We start from the raw sequence: 15128 nt of genomic DNA on the forward strand, positions 1-15128 counted from the left end.
TGGTAGCGCTGAAACAGAAACATTGCTCTCCTTGTTTCATGGCTGAAGGGTCAGTGTGACAAGCTTCTCACTGGGCTATGAAGGCCCAGCCAGGAGAGGAGATAGGCCTGCAGCATTGCAGCAACTGCTTCCATACACAGTCAGCTGCCCCACAAACTCTTAGATAAGACAAGTGGGGAGAATGGTCCTCCAGGGGGATGCTTGGAATAAAATCCTCTTTCTAATCATCTCAGGGAGATAGGAAACAGGGATTATTAAATAGCTTTTTATAGATCTTGAAAACTAGCCAGATCCCAAGGCTTGGCTATTTCAGCTTTAATTCAGCCCACGTGGAAGCTGAGCTCTGTGCATGTTTGTCCCTGGCAGAGAGGCTGCCTGTTTTGTGTCATTCTGCTGCTACCCTTTGCCATGTAGGAACATTGATGGGCAGCCACCAAAGTCCTATGTGCCACTGTGGGCAGGCAGACAGCAGTTCCAACCTCGAAGCAGTGGTTTGTGTTTTACCTGCATGTGGCAGAGCACAGGTAATCGTGCTTCCAGTGCCCGGAGGTGCTGGTTGGTCACCTCTGCTCTCTCTATGGGCTCTTGAGTCCCTTTCTCCTTGCTTATCTCAGCAGACCTGTAGGGGCAGAGGCTCACATGCTTTTACAACAATGCTCAGCTGGTGTCCTGGGTGGATATTGCATTCCTCTGCTGTCTCTCATCAAACAGTGCTGTCCGCCTGCTCTGTCATTTGTCTTGTCATCCAGGAGCCCCGCATTGTGTACAGCTTCGACACCTCCATCCCTCTCTGCAGGAACTACACTGGTAATTAACATTCTGTTTCATAGAATAATAGAATCACAGAATCAGCTGGGTTGGAAGGGACCTCTGAGATCATCAAGTCCAACCCTTGTGAGAACCAGCACTGTTCACTCTCGGACTTTTCAAACTATTCCAGCTAACAACCCTATGTACACATTTTCTTCTACACGTTTCACTCTCTAGACTGTTCAACAAACCCACTTACCCCTGGCTGCCTGAGCTTTTCTCTTTTTTTGTCTGAATTTGCTTATTACATAGTCTTCTTGGCCTATGAACTGCTTCAGTTTCACTGTGTTTCTGTTGCAGCTTCAATAGAAAACTGAATTACAGAAAAAATTACATATATTTTGTAGTGACTACTGCTTTGGTGTAACAAACTAAACAGGATCGGGCCCAGTCTTTTTTTATCCTTTTATTTTTTTAATCCCCATGGGGGAATCTCAATAAAGCTATTGAATCCTGGAAACATACTAATGATTTAGTCAGGAGCATTCTTTCTGTTGAGCCAGGCTTTAATCAGCACTTACTTCTACTTCCTTGCTGGTAATAATGCACTCCACCCTCACCACCACAGACTATGTGATATATCATTCAAGGAAAAAGGAAGTAACTGGTCAATCTGCCCAAATCCACCCAGGAAAAAGCAAGCTTTATTCCCTAAATTCTCTGGTCCAGTTTACAGTATTCTCTCATGCTTCCTGCCACCATCTATCGTGTTTCAGTACTGTTTACCATGATAAGACACTGCCTACCCAGTTTTGCCTCACAGGAAATAATTTCTGTAGTGAGGCCAGGGACTAGTTGTACACATTGCAACGAGGCCCCTCACTTAATTATGATGGCTGATAGCAGCTGTAGCCACACCTGTTATGCCTGTTATTGTATGTGCCATACATGCAATAACATACACCTGGGTTTCAAAGTGAGCCCAGTCTGCCGGCACTAAAGACTGGGAGAAATCCATTCACTTGAGCATCTGGCAAGTTGTCGTCAATCACTTGTGGTTAAAATATGCATATGATTGTTTTTTGGTCTTTTTAATCAACTGTGAAGCAGAAGTGAAAGACAGACAGTGGTCTGACCTAGAGCTTCTGCTTCACTTGGTTCCTATAAGCAAATGAAGGATTGCAGGAAAGAGACAATGTGGGGATGTGTTTGGTCTAATCAAATGTCTAAGAGCTGCAGTGGCCTTTTCTATAATTGGGAAAAGGCAGAACTGCACCTCCTTGGACAATCCACAAGGTAATAAGGGTCTAGTCTGCTGTTACTGCTGGGCTTCTTACAAGGCAGAAGTGCAGCCTGAGTCTCTAATTCTGCCTCTGGGTGTCCTGCGAGACAGGGAGAGCATCCGCTCCCACCTCGGTCTGGGATCCTTCCAAAGAAGGAACTGTATCCGCTTCCACTGTGGTCTGGGACTGTGGCAAAGGAGGAACTGTAGTACAGGACTCCAGTCCTGCTTTTTTGATAAACTCTGTGAAAGTGAGGGCATCTGCTTTCTTTCCTGTTCGGGACTTTCTCTCTAGGAAGAGACCCATGTTGTCTCTGTATGGGAGGGCAATGGATCTGCTGAAGAGAGGCTCCTCAATCCCCAGCAGCTCTCGCACATGTCGTGAAATTTCCTGAAATACAAGATAAAATGCCACAAATTCTCATTTCACAGGGCAACAGATAAAACTATACATTCTGTGTCAGAGCAGCAGGAAAAATAATTGAATTTCTGAATTTTGGAACAGTTTCACACTTGAAGTTGTAATGCAAGATGGATCTGAACCCATAAGCCCCATGTGACATTGTAAAAGCAGAGCAGATCCCTTTTTCTCCAGAATTACTGTGGGGGATGACATCACATCTGGTCTCTTAGTGGCATAAATAGCTCCACTTTCCTCTTTGCACTTGAAGAACAAACAAGTTATAGGTGAATGAGCTGCAATCTCTCCTGCTTATTTCAAAATCATTGCTGTTTGTTAAGTTATAATGTCAACAGCAGAGTCTAAACACAAGAGTAAAAACTAATTAGCAGTAAGTCATACTGCTCATTAAGAAAATGGCTGTGTGAGCCAGCTAGACCTGGAACTGTCAGTGAACAGAGCCTTGCCATTATTTTTGAAGTCACTTCTGAGAATGTAACCATCTGATTCGACTGAAGCTTCAAAATACAATTCTCAAGGTTTTACTGATTTTTCACAGTGTTTGCTCAAAATCTTCTCCCAACTTGGGCTTGACTCCGAAGAGTAGTACCCTACTTTGTGTGATAACAAAAGAACACCAGACTGGTATCTTCAGTGGTTTTGATATATAAAATACCAATACAGTGGGATTAAAACCAGCAGTAATGTCACTTGTCCATGCTGCATAGCTTCCACCTAATTAGTTGTGTAGTTCTCTACCAAATTGCCATTTCCCCTAAACTGCAAACAGTTTCTGTCTCACTGAGCTGTTGCTATCACTTTTATTTCTATAGTAACTGTATCAGTTTCAACTGCTCACAGCCTTTAGTTTATATTTCTTGTTGGGAAGTGATGGCCTTAACGTTTCACCTGCTCTAGTGCACACTTCCTGAAAGACTCACAGGGCCACGTCCTGCAGAGCTCTGCATGCTTGGATTTCATCACAGAAAAGTTCTTTAAAACACAAATAACTAACAGGATAAGGCATAACCTTCAAGAACATCTCGGTTCCACTGAAGACTGTGAGATGTTCCCAGTTTACTTGCAAGCTTTGGAAAACATTACAGAGACAGTCTCATTTCCAAGCTTGCTGCACTATGCTGGCTATCACTTATCCTGAGGAATTTCAGTTCCTACAGGAGGAAGGTTACAGTTGGTACCTTTAACCCACGGCTAAGTATTTCTCAACAGTTGCATTACCATCATACACAATCCCTATATCCCAATATGAGGATGAGGCTTACAAAGGCTATAAAGTTCTTGCCACCTTTGGTAAGCACAAATGACTATAAAGGCTCTATCTGCTTGTACCTGAAATATTCTTGAAGGGCTGCTGTCTGAAAAACTAAGTGTTGTAAATTGATGCTTTCCTCTCAAAGCAGCAGGCAAACTCATGGCTCTAGTCAGTCTTTTTGGTGGCATATATTGTTTCAAACAGTTAAGATTGTGCAGCCAGGTAGAACGGTAGTGAAATAGCATTTTGGTGCTCAAGAACAAATCAAACTGTGCTAATACTCTAGTCATTGGAGCATAAAGATTTTTCTCTCTTCCAGGTTATTTGAACTTCTACCTATGTCTTCTGGGGAAAGTAACATCAAATTATGATGCAAAGCAGACAGTTTGGCTCTGTAAATGCAGCCCCAAGTCCCTCTGAGGTTTCCATTAGGGAAGGAAAGAAGGGTTATGAAATTTAAGTCAACTTGTTGATTTTCTGAACCTTTAGGAAGCCCTGGAAGGCCATATTGTAACCCCCAAAGTCAGTTCTTAACCATCAGTGTCTGTTAAAAAAATATGCAGGTTTGAAAAGAAAATGGCCAAAACAAGGAAGTAAAAATGAGTGTCCTTTTTGCCGCTTGAGATCAGTGGCTCAACTGCTGCAGGTTAAATCTGACTAGACTTTCAGAAGTTCTACAAATGAGTAAGTGGAAAATTACTAAAAAAAAATTCCAAGTGGTATCTAAAAAAGGTGTGTGCATCTTGCTAAGCAATTTTAGGAGCCCAGGGGAACAACATAGGCTTAAAGAAAGGCCAAGTACTCCTGGTGCACTTCTGGTGCCCCAGCTGCGGCCAGTTAAAGATCTGTACTTGAAAAGACTCTAAAAATGTGACTGTTTGGCTGAACAAGTTTGGTTGTCCAGTTCCAGGCTCACTGCCTGGGCAGGCAGGCCATGGCCCAGCCTGCTTCTCAGCGATAAGGGTCAGCGAGGGGGGTCAGGGGGCTGAGGGAGCCCCGGGACCCGCCAGGCGCACCTGCATGTGGCAGAAGTCCGTGACGCCCATGGCGGGCAGGTTGGAGCAGTTGGCGAGGACGAGGCGGCGGCCGGTGATGCCGTTGGCCCTGAAGCATTCCTGGGCGGGGGAGCGGAGGGAGAGGCGGGTCGCCCTCTGCCACTGCCGCCCCTCTTGCCGCTCACACACGCTCGCTCACACACACACACACACACGCACACACACACACACACACAGAGCTCAGGGCCATCGGAGCAGGGGGCGCTCAGGGCGGGGGCAGCCCCGCACCTCGTACTGGGGGAAGCCGAGGTGTGCCACCCACTCCGCCACCTCCTCGGCACTCCAGGTCAAGAAGGGGCAGGCGGACCGCGGCACTCCAGCGCCCTGGAGCTCGGGCTCAGGCTCCGGCCCCTGGGGCCCCGGGCGCGGCTCCATCAGCTTCTTCCCCAGGCCTCCCCGGCGTCTTTCCGGGATCCGTTACCATGGTAACCGCCACTTCCCGGAGGCGCACCCCGTTCTCCCCTCCGCCACCCCCTCCGCGCTGTCAGCCTGCAACGCCGCCCGCGCCCCACGGCTCTGCAGAACTAGATGCTGATTGGCTGCGTTGCCGAGGGGGGAGGCTGAGGGATGAGCACCAAGGCGCCACCATCTCCCTCCTGCCGGGATCACACGCCCCCGCTCGGGTGTTTCCGCCGCCCCGCTCGGGTGTTTCCGCCGGGCCGGCCGCCGCGGTTCGGCCCCGCTCGGGTGATTCCGCCGTCCCGCCGAGCCGTGCCTATGTCGGCCGCGGTCTCCGCCGCCGCCGGCTCCCGCTTCGAGCCCCCGGGCGGCGGCACCGCGTCCCGGGGCCCCGCAGGTACGGGCTGGGTAGGGGAAGGGGCAGCCTGCCGGCGCGTATTTTAGCTTTGGCCTTACGGGGAGGGTGGAAAGCAAACTCCCTCGTTTCTCGCGGAGAAGCCGAATTTCCGCGCTGGCAGATCTCTCGGATGGCTCTGTGGTCTCCGGGCTGCCGAGCTCACCTGCTCCCCTGCCGGCACACCTGCGCTCGGGCGCCTGGGACTGCAACTGGAGTTCCTGGCGTTTCCCCCCTGCGGGGGGGAGAGCGAGGATTGATGGAGGTTTGTGCTTTCCCCGGCGAAACAGACCCCGTCCCGCCTGAGCGGGGCTGCCCCCGCCGTGCGGTCTCTGCCGCGGGCGCGGGGCCCCGGGCTAGAGGTGCCTCCCAGCTCCAGCCGGCTCTTGGGAAGGGCCAGCGGCTCCAAGGGGCATCATCGGCGACCTGCGACAGCTGGAACTTGTCCGTGCCCGGTTCGCTGCCTTAATGCAGTCGGGCAGAAGGGCCGTGGAGCGTGTACCGCAGTCGCGTGGGGACAGAGCTTTCCTTCAGTTCAGGAGACTCGGGGGAGATCAGGAGCCATCTTTATAGACAGTCCTTTTAGCAGGGGCTTGGGAATTTCCATCTTGTCAGTGCCCTGTGGGAACCACTGCATGTTTGCTTTTTCGAGGGCTTTGTCAGCTCATTTTTACGTGATGAAATTTGGCCTTGTTATGTCCCTCTAAAGCTGGGATTGGTGGTTCCTGAGTGAATCCTGCTTCTGAGAATGGGTCTGTACCAAAAACATGCATAGGTTTTTGTTCTCCCTTTCCTACGGTTGAGGCAATTAAAAATCTTTGTTCTGCAAGGTGCTAGATACAGCTCATAACACGAAAAACTGGTTAGCACAGCTCTTTGTTCCACAGCTGTGACCTTGTCAACATTTGAGTGCTGGCTGCAGTTTTTCCTCCTGTCAGTGTATTATAAACATGAAACATTTATTTCACCTTCTCTTCTTATATTCTCTTTGTTGTTAGAAAATGAAGACTCAGCCCAAAAGACAGAGCCTGCAGATCAGCTAGTTGATTCTTTGGAGTCCAGTACTTCGCAGAGCGGGTAGGAAAATTCTTGTGTGTTGTGGCCCACATGCATGACAGTCTGTTTCACCCCTGTGACCTCTTCTGTGTGCCAGTTTGTTCTGTGCAGGTGAAAGGAAGGGACTGGAGATTGAATTGTCTGCTTTGGGACAGTAAATACCAGAATGAGTATGGGAGGGCCTGTTCTTACAGGCTTTAAGGTTATTTTAAAGCTTATGAGGTGTAGTTCATGGCTCAGCTATTCAAATCACAGAGTCATTCAGTGTGAAAGGAACCCTGCAAGGTTTTGTAGTCTGTTGTAAGAGCTAATAAACTTTCAGTGGAAAATTTTCAGTGTTCCATCTGAAGGATATTTTAGTAATTGAGCATTCCCACTGTCTGTAATTCTGATGGAGGCTGTGCAAGAAGACACCTTTTACCGTTTTCTTGACAATATTTTGGCTTTTTTCTTCATCCTTTGTTTTCTCTGTCATGCCATTAATGCTGCCTATCAACCCTGTTGTCAGATGTTTGGCTTGTTGGTATCTGTTGGGCATATGGTGTTTGTGGCCAAGTAATTTCATTGGTTACAAGCACACATGCAATGGAGTTTCATTTGCCATTATACATTCGATGCACAGGATATGGTTTCAAAAATGTGTGAATTAAATACAGTGGCTAAACCACAGCTTCATTGAGAAAGGCGGAAAAAATCCAGGAAAGAAAAACTGCAACAAACTACCCTACTTACTAAGGGAGCAGTTTGATGCCATCTTGGCTTGATGCTGATGACCTGTGTATCAGCCTTCTTGACTCTAAATGAGTTCTTCCATCTCCCTATAATATCCTCTGTTTTTCTTTTAAGAGATCAATACAGACCATGAGCAAAGTGGCCAGAGTAGATGATGGATACCTGTGGAAGTTACCTAACAAAATTGTCTTAAGTTAGATTTCCTTTGAAAGGGATGGAAATGATCCAGAAGGGTTGTGTGAGGAGGAATCAGCTGAACTCTATCTTTGTAAGTCTGCCTGTAAAGCCTGTGTAGCCCTTCCTAATCTTTCAATGAGACTCTTAGGTATCTGTGTTGTCCAGAGGAAAAAATTCCAAAGCTGTTAGCTCCTATGTTGAGGGAGATGTGTGCATCTATGGTAGCAAGTGACCAAACACCCCTTCTAGGTGAGTCCACGCAACTACTAAACTAAGGGGCAAATAGGCTGGAAAATGATGGCGTAGAAGTCTTAAGAATTCTTCTTATAAAAAATTATTCTCTCCAAGTGTTCCTTCTTTTCTTATCTTGTTCATCTGCTGCCATTTTCTGATCCTGAAATTCAGCTCGTTTGAATTGTACTTACTGACCTTCTGGTCTATTGTGCCAGTTCTAGGAGAGGAAATCACACTGTTGAGAGAATTTAAGTAAAAAATGGCTATGTTTCTGTACTTCATGGGAGTAAAGATTTGGAAACAAGAGCCACATTTGCCCTGTTCAAGTATTCTCTGTGAATTCAGGAAGGAATATATCCGAACTGTGGTTTTGTTTTGGTTTGTTTTTTTTTAACTATTCCACACTTTACTGATAGTTTGCTTTCTTGCTAATGACAATATTTCTCGTTTCTGAAAGGAGACATTTGAGGAAATCCATATATTTTCCATTACTGCTATGTTCTCAAGTTTCTGATCCTTTAGACTAAAGCAGTTGACACTGGTTTTATAGCGCTGTGAGAAGGCTTTGCTTTTCAAAAGGGCAGCTGTTTCTATTCGTATTTAATACTAGGTTGCTTCTCATGGAAGTTTCACGTATATGAGAGCGTTACAGAGGACAGACACTCTGCTGGCATCCATCTGTGTTCATTTGGGATGATAAGTCTTTCCTATTGAAAAAATGCAGCATTTTTTCAATATAATTTAGAACAAAGTCCTCAACCAAGAATAAATGCAAAAGATGTTTCCTTTCTTGCCCATTCTTTTCCTGCTACATACCTTTCTTTCTGTTTTAACATGTCCTATTGTTACAGTGCAGTACTCGGACCTCTTTGCTATTACTGTACTGCCATTGTATGTCTTACAGCTTGCTTATCTGTGGGAAGTGTATTTGAATATGGCAGAGACACCTGGGTGCTCCCTGTATCTGTTGGGCTTGCTTTTGGAAAGGCATAATCGGCTACTTAAATAGATGGCATTCTCAGGATGGCTGTCAAAACTGTTTTGAGTTCTTTCATTGAGCAGATGACCTCTGATGGAGTATGCAGATGTCATGCAGTAGCTGACACAAAAGAAGTTGTCCCTTCTTGGGCAGAAAAGTTGGCGCTGATGTCTGCCCTTAGTACAGTGTTGGTGAGCTAGCATTCTGTGGGGTGAGTGCAGTGAATTTCTGCGGTTTAAAGGACAGTAAATAAGGAGTATTCCACTGAAGTTGCTCTCTCTGGCTCACATGGAAGATAGTCACGCAGAGATGGCAGGACTGGGGTGTTAAGGGTTCTTTGTGCAGTTGGCAGGTGGTGACCACAGAGGCTTGTTCTCTTCAGTTCATTTGAATTAGAGGTCCAGAGCGGAGTGATTCCTCTGCTGACAGTGCCCTGGGTGCAAGTGGTGAATTGTAGTGCTCTCTTTCTCTGAAAGGTCACAGATTGGGTCACACCTGAGTGCAGGCACGACAGAGGATTCGAAGGAAGAAGCTCACACTTTGGAGGACCAGGAAGTGGCTGAACTAGAAGAGAAGCTGCCTGACAAAATCCATTCCCTCAAAAAGGTAGGTGGATGTTTCTTATGTCTGAAAGCAAGGACAGAGGCGCAGTGAGAGGTTTTCCCACCGTACTTTGGTGCTTAAGGCTATGGGACTGAGGCTTTAAGGGTTATGTTAAGATAAAAGCAGTATTGACATAGATTCAGTTACATTTTTTTTCTATACGTTAGTGGGAAGTAAATGTTATAAGCCTGATTTGCAAAATCCATCTCGTGTGTTTGGCTGCTCCTTGCTTCCTTACAGTTTTTTACTCTATAAGGCTGCTAGGTAATTCTCACCTTCTGCCTCTTGTCTGGTGCTTCTGGGAATTCCCTTCTTGCAGATTTATGGAAGAGGAAACTGAAAGTCTTTTGTTTTTTCTTAGGAGCAGCCAGTTTGTTTGCATTACAGATAAAGTCAGGAAACCTTGTGCAAATGACACCCAGCTCAGGACCTGTGAGTTTGCATATATGAGGAGAGAGGCCTAGTAAACTAGATGGACTTTTAACTCAGATGCAGTGATGACAGTTTCATTGTGGCTGTAGTCTAGATGCACACAGAGCTGAAAGGCTCTCCCTAGAGAGATTGTGTCTTAAGAATTCTTTCCAAGAGTAGTCAGCAAAATCTATAAGGCTGTTGCTTTGTTGAGGGGTGACAATTAACTCTGAAGCAGATGCAAAGATGTGCCTGCCCAAAGATTCCCATGGAGGTCAAGGGGTGTGTAATTTGCAGAGACTAATGCAGTATTTGACTTCAAAGTTCATGACTTTGGTGCTGTGGGGGAAACAATGCCTAGAGATGTCTTGGAGCCAGCCAGTTCTTTTACACTAACAGAAGCTTCTGCATGTCTGACTTGGTTTCATAAAGATGCCTGAATTACTAATGAGTTGTTTCAAATCCAACCAGAGACTTTTTAACTAGGATGGTCTTTGTGACAATGTTTCTTATGTGTTTTTTGCAGGAAGCTGGTGTTTGGGTAACCAACTATCATGTACCTCAGGGAGTAGGGGATATAGTCATGATTCAGTCAGATCACACTGGTGCTGTGGATATCCTCTCGGCTGAGCTGGAGACTGCAGACCTCCTTGGGGAGCAGAGGAAAGGTGAGTCCTGAAGGCAAAACATTTGTTTGGGTAATTTTTTAAGTGGCTACCCTGGCTAGAGAAGAGCAGAGACTGTCCTGGAAACACTTCTAATTCCTGCTGGAAATTTGGGCTCCTGACTAGCGAGTGGAAAAACTTCACATCCAGGGCTTCTGGGAGCAGACCCCAGAATGCAAAGGCCTTATCAGAAATAGCTTCACTGTTTTCAGATAACAGTTTGTCAGTAGTGAAAAGACAGATGAGCCTGTGATCTTTTCCCTTGTTTCAGCTCAGCCTCCCCCTCTTGCTGCACCCACCATGTGGACCACTGAGAAGATGAAGGAATTCAAAGCCAAGATGGGAAAGGAGAAGAATGGCCGGATGGTGGTGAAGCGAGGCGAAGTGGTGACAGTCCGTGTGCCAACCCACCCTGATGGGAAATGCATTTGCTGGGAGTTTGCTACAGATGACTATGACATTGGGTTTGGAGTCTATTTTGACTGGACCACGGTTACTAACACAGCTATTACTGTTCAGGTCAGTGAATCCAGCGATGAAGAGGATGAAGAGGAGGATGAGGAAATTGAAGGTTAGTGCAGATCTTATAAAGGTTAATTTGTGGTGCTTATTGCTATGCTGCTGAGAGTGTCTGTCAGATGCTATAATTTCTATCTACTTTGTTTACTCAACCCATTTGCTATCTCTGCAGCCTTTTGGGTTCTTGGTTAGACTGTGATAAGAAAGCATTTAGCCCTTCCTGTTTCAGCATATATCAATGGGTGTTCTTCCCAAAAGCATTCTTAAAATTGAGCACATTGAAAAATAAAATCAAAATTCACTCAGTCAGCTTCTTGCTGATAAAAAGATTAAAGTCTCAAATTTTACCCTGACTGTTTTTCTTAGACTCTCAGACTGAGAAATTTTTGGTGGAGTGGAGGCAAAAAGATTTTATTTCTGGGTTGGTTTCTTTTGGTTGTTTGTTTGTTGGTTTTTTGTCGTTTTCTTTTTTTTCCCTTGGTACATCAGTAGCTCATTCTGACTGCATTTGAAAGCATTGCTACCCATGTCTTTGTACTTGTTTAACACACGGCAATGTTGCCTGTTTTGCGGCTTCAGTGTATGTGTGACCATTGTAGCTGTGGGGTTGGTGTCTGAATTTTGCAGGCCATCCAAAGAGGGGTAGGTTCCTGTATGAGGAATCCTCTTGGAGAAGTGAATTGAGGACATTAACCCAATGAGGTTGTAGATAAGAGCTTACCCTTTCTTCTGCTTCAGGGCTGTATCACTGGATTGCTGTTATGTGTATAAAAGCAGTGAGGTGTCTAAAACGGAAGTTCAGGGAGAGGAGACCAGGCTGGCAGGCAAGTGAATACTCTCCCATCAGTATTCCCAAAAGAACTGCTTCTTAGTATGTCCTTTGTTATGATAAGGAAGACTGGACTTTGTGGGAATTATTTGCAGAAAGGTCAGAGGAGACGCTGTAGGTAATGCTGTCATAGCCTTCCATATGGCTGCATGTCTGTGCTGCATTCCAGCCTTGTTGGTCTTTTTCTGGACAGCCTAGTGGCTTAACAGGTTGTGGCCTACTTTATTGTCTCCTCTCTCCATTCAGGACTCTCCCCTGCTGGTGATGTGGAAAGGGGCTCCAAAAGCTATCTGCGGAACCGCTATGGAGAGATCATGCCTGTGTATCGGAGGAACAGCCATCGGGAGGTGCAGGCAGGCAGCCATGAGTACCCAGGCGAGGGCATCTACCTGCTGAAATTTGATAACTCGTACTCTCTCCTCCGCAATAAGACTCTGTTCTTTCATGTCTATTACATGAGCTGAAGAAAAGGGAAGGGGCAGGGATGGCAGGCAGGTAATGGTGAGTGTAGCAGGCTGCCACCCAGCCCTGGTACCGCCTGATGGGCACTGCTATGCGTCAGAACCAAGGCACAATTCTTATGGCTCTTCTTCAGACATGAACTGGTTTCTCCCCACACCCTTCTTCCCCGCTGTCCCAGGGGAGAAAGGTAGTTGTGACTGCCTGGTTGTTCCCAGGCATCTGCTCTTTCTCGAAGTCTTTGGGAGGTCTGCTCTGTGCAGACATCGGGCTGGGCCCTTACATCACAGCTGGTAATTGCCCAGGAGCCAGGTTCAGATGGCCATGGTTCTGATCTTTTGTGCTGGTACAAAATGAAGTGAAAATAATCTGTTACTATTTTGTGAATAACTTTTCCAACTCTCCTGCTGCATCTGCATCACTAGAGGGCAGCTGTCAGTTGCAATGAGCCAAAAGCACAGCTGGCTTGTCACCCAGCCAGGGTAACCTACCACCACTACAGTCACCAGCAGTCAGTGCTTCCTTCACTCACGCAAGTGGGGGTGCAACTGGCCAGCAGCTCCAGTGGCTTGGCAGTGCTACAAAAGGTGGGCCCCAAATGGCAGTCACAACTTCTGTTTGAACAGGGTGCACACCTAGTAGTCCGTAAGAGGATTTACTACAGATTAAGAATTGGATGTTGTATTTGTTAATTGTAGGGATATGTAGGTGATTAAAACTTCAGTGACTACCAAAAGTTTTTTTCTCTAATCCAAATGTGAAGCAGAATAAATACAAAGTGGTTGGAATACAACGAATAAATATACAGGAAATGTTTCTTAGTAGCAGCATGTTGGTTCACTGGTATTACAACCATATGTAGCAAGGTTCCCCAGAGAAATGTAGCTTGTCAGCTGCTATTGCTATTGCAAAGGTATTGTTAGGAAGTTCCTTGGCATGTTTTGGTGACTCGTGATGGTACTAGTGATGACTTTCTGCTCAAGTAGTGGCAGAATTGAACAAGGAAGAAGTTAAATCCATCAGTGATGAATTTTAAAATATGTTTATCAGTAACTGTTTTTTATTTTAATACTTTTAACATGAAATCATTCTCTTTTCTAAGAATACTGCTGTATTTACATTTTGATACCTCTGAAGAGACACAAAATGGCTGTTTGTGTGGTCCTAGTAGAGTTCTGAGTTTTATTTTTAAATTGTCCAGGTAAAGCACCTTTACTTGGTCCATTCCTTCTATTGAGAGGGAATGATGGACAAAATTATTTTGGGGTAATTAATGCCAAAGATTTTGCTCTCGTAGGAGGGCTGCATATTTCCTATGAAGGGTATATTGTAATGCTGTGCAATTTGCTCCATATTCAAGCTTGGCCTTTTAACTGTCTCTGCTTACTTATTCACTGCCCCAGAGCACTTATTAGGTCAAAATGGTAAGAGAAACAATCAGACTACAGTAGAGCAGCCCAAGCTGAGAGGAGAAGGAGTAGTAATGCAAAGAACCACTGTGGTCCAAGCAGCGCTTTCTCAGTGAGCAGGCATGGAGCAGAGTTGATCAGGGTAAGGAGAAGAGTTATTGCTGCTTTGGGCCCCGAGATGAGCAGAAAACAGCCACCTCTCTCAAAAGAGAGAGCGTGTGCTCCTGGGTGGGGGGGAACTGCAAAGCTGCCTTACTTAAGCATGGCAAGCACAGGACAATCTTGCAAGGAGACAGAACAGTAGGGCTTGGTATTTGTCAGAGCAAAATGCTCTTTCATTCAGCAGCTTGGAGAGGGCTATTCCTTCCTTTAGCCTCTCTTGGATGAAATGAAGGACCATCCTGTGGCCTTTGTACAGCACTTGAATCATGCTTGAGCAACTTAGGTAAGGTTGTTGGTTGTTTTTTTTTTTCCATCTTTTGTCTATCAAGTTCGAAGATGTTACAGATGGAGTGATGCTCTTCACTTGTAACAGAAAAGTAGCAGTATGTTTGTTGATATAAACCAGTGATTTAACACCATTTGATCGTTTGTGTTTTGTGTGTATAGACTGGGAATGAGAGGCTGGAGAGCAGCACTGCAGAAAGGGACCTGTGTGTTCTGGTTGATAACAAGTTGAATATGGGTTAGCAGTGCCCTGGCAGCCAGGAGGGCCAACCGTGTCCTGGGGGGCATCAGGCAAAGCATCGCCAGCCGGTCGAGGTAGGGGATTGTCCTGCTCTGCTCTGCACTGGGGCAGCCTCACCTTGAGTATTGTGTGCAGTTTTGGGCACTGCAATATAAGAAAGACATTAAACTCTTAAAGAGTGTCCAGAGGAGGGCGGTGGAGATGGTGAAGGGTCTTGAGGGGAAGCCGTATGAGGAGCAGCTGTTCAACCTGGAGCAGACCTCATTGTGGTCTTCAGTCTCCTCATGAGGGGAAGCAGGGGGGCAGGTACCCATCTCTTTACTCTCATGACCGGTTACAGGACTAGAGGAAATGGCATGAAGCTGAGTTAGGGGAGGTTTAGGTTGGATATCGGGAAAAGGTTTTTCACCTGAAGGGTTGTTGAGTACTGGAACAGATTCCCCAGGGAAGTCACAGCACCAAGCCTGTCTGAGTTCAAGAAGTGTTTGGACAACGCTCTCAGGCACATGGTGTGATTCTTGGTGTGTCCTGCATAGGCCCAGGAATTGCACTTGATGATCCTGATGGGTCCCTTCCAACTCACCATATTCTATGATTCTATGAACCTTTTATACTGAGTCACTGGAAAATACCATAAAAACTGTTTATGATCGCATAGAGAACACTATGGGCCAATGCCAGGAGAAACACTGCACATAAAATACAGCAGTTGGTCATGTCCCAGAGCAACAAGGTCAGCCACATACATGTGTGCTCAATATTGCCAGAGTACGTACAGCCTGTTCTGCAGGCTCTGGGAAGACTTGGTGGTGTT

General features: G+C 46.0%; 2 protein-coding genes across 3 annotated transcripts; one reads left to right on the top strand and one right to left on the bottom strand.

The window, feature by feature from the left end:
- Positions 1-203: 203 nt before the first annotated feature.
- SAMD15 (sterile alpha motif domain containing 15) lies at positions 204-5135 on the bottom strand. Its single transcript, XM_051806406.1, has 3 exons — positions 4989-5135; positions 4722-4820; positions 204-2423 (listed from the first exon to the last, which is right to left on the bottom strand). The coding sequence occupies exons 1-3, from the start codon at positions 5133-5135 to the stop codon at positions 2112-2114; spliced, it is 558 nt and encodes a 185-aa protein (XP_051662366.1). The 3' UTR covers positions 204-2111.
- A 47-nt stretch (positions 5136-5182) lies between these two features.
- On the top strand, positions 5183-13924 carry TMED8 (transmembrane p24 trafficking protein family member 8). Of its 2 annotated transcripts, XM_051806385.1 has the most exons (6): positions 5200-5556; positions 6552-6630; positions 9208-9337; positions 10272-10413; positions 10682-10981; positions 12005-13924. In XM_051806385.1, the coding sequence occupies exons 1-6, from the start codon at positions 5328-5330 to the stop codon at positions 12220-12222; spliced, it is 1098 nt and encodes a 365-aa protein (XP_051662345.1). In that variant the 5' UTR covers positions 5200-5327; the 3' UTR covers positions 12223-13924. The 2 variants fall into 2 exon arrangements, with proteins under 2 accessions (XP_051662343.1, XP_051662345.1); XM_051806383.1 differs by lacking the exon at positions 6552-6630 and having other exon boundaries at positions 5183-5556.
- Positions 13925-15128: the final 1204 nt, after the last annotated feature.

This window comes from Manacus candei, unplaced genomic scaffold, assembly GCF_025592945.1.
Source record: "Manacus candei isolate 608988 ecotype Guabito, Panama unplaced genomic scaffold, ASM2559294v1 h1tg000067l, whole genome shotgun sequence".
Lineage (NCBI taxonomy): Eukaryota > Metazoa > Chordata > Aves > Passeriformes > Pipridae > Manacus > Manacus candei.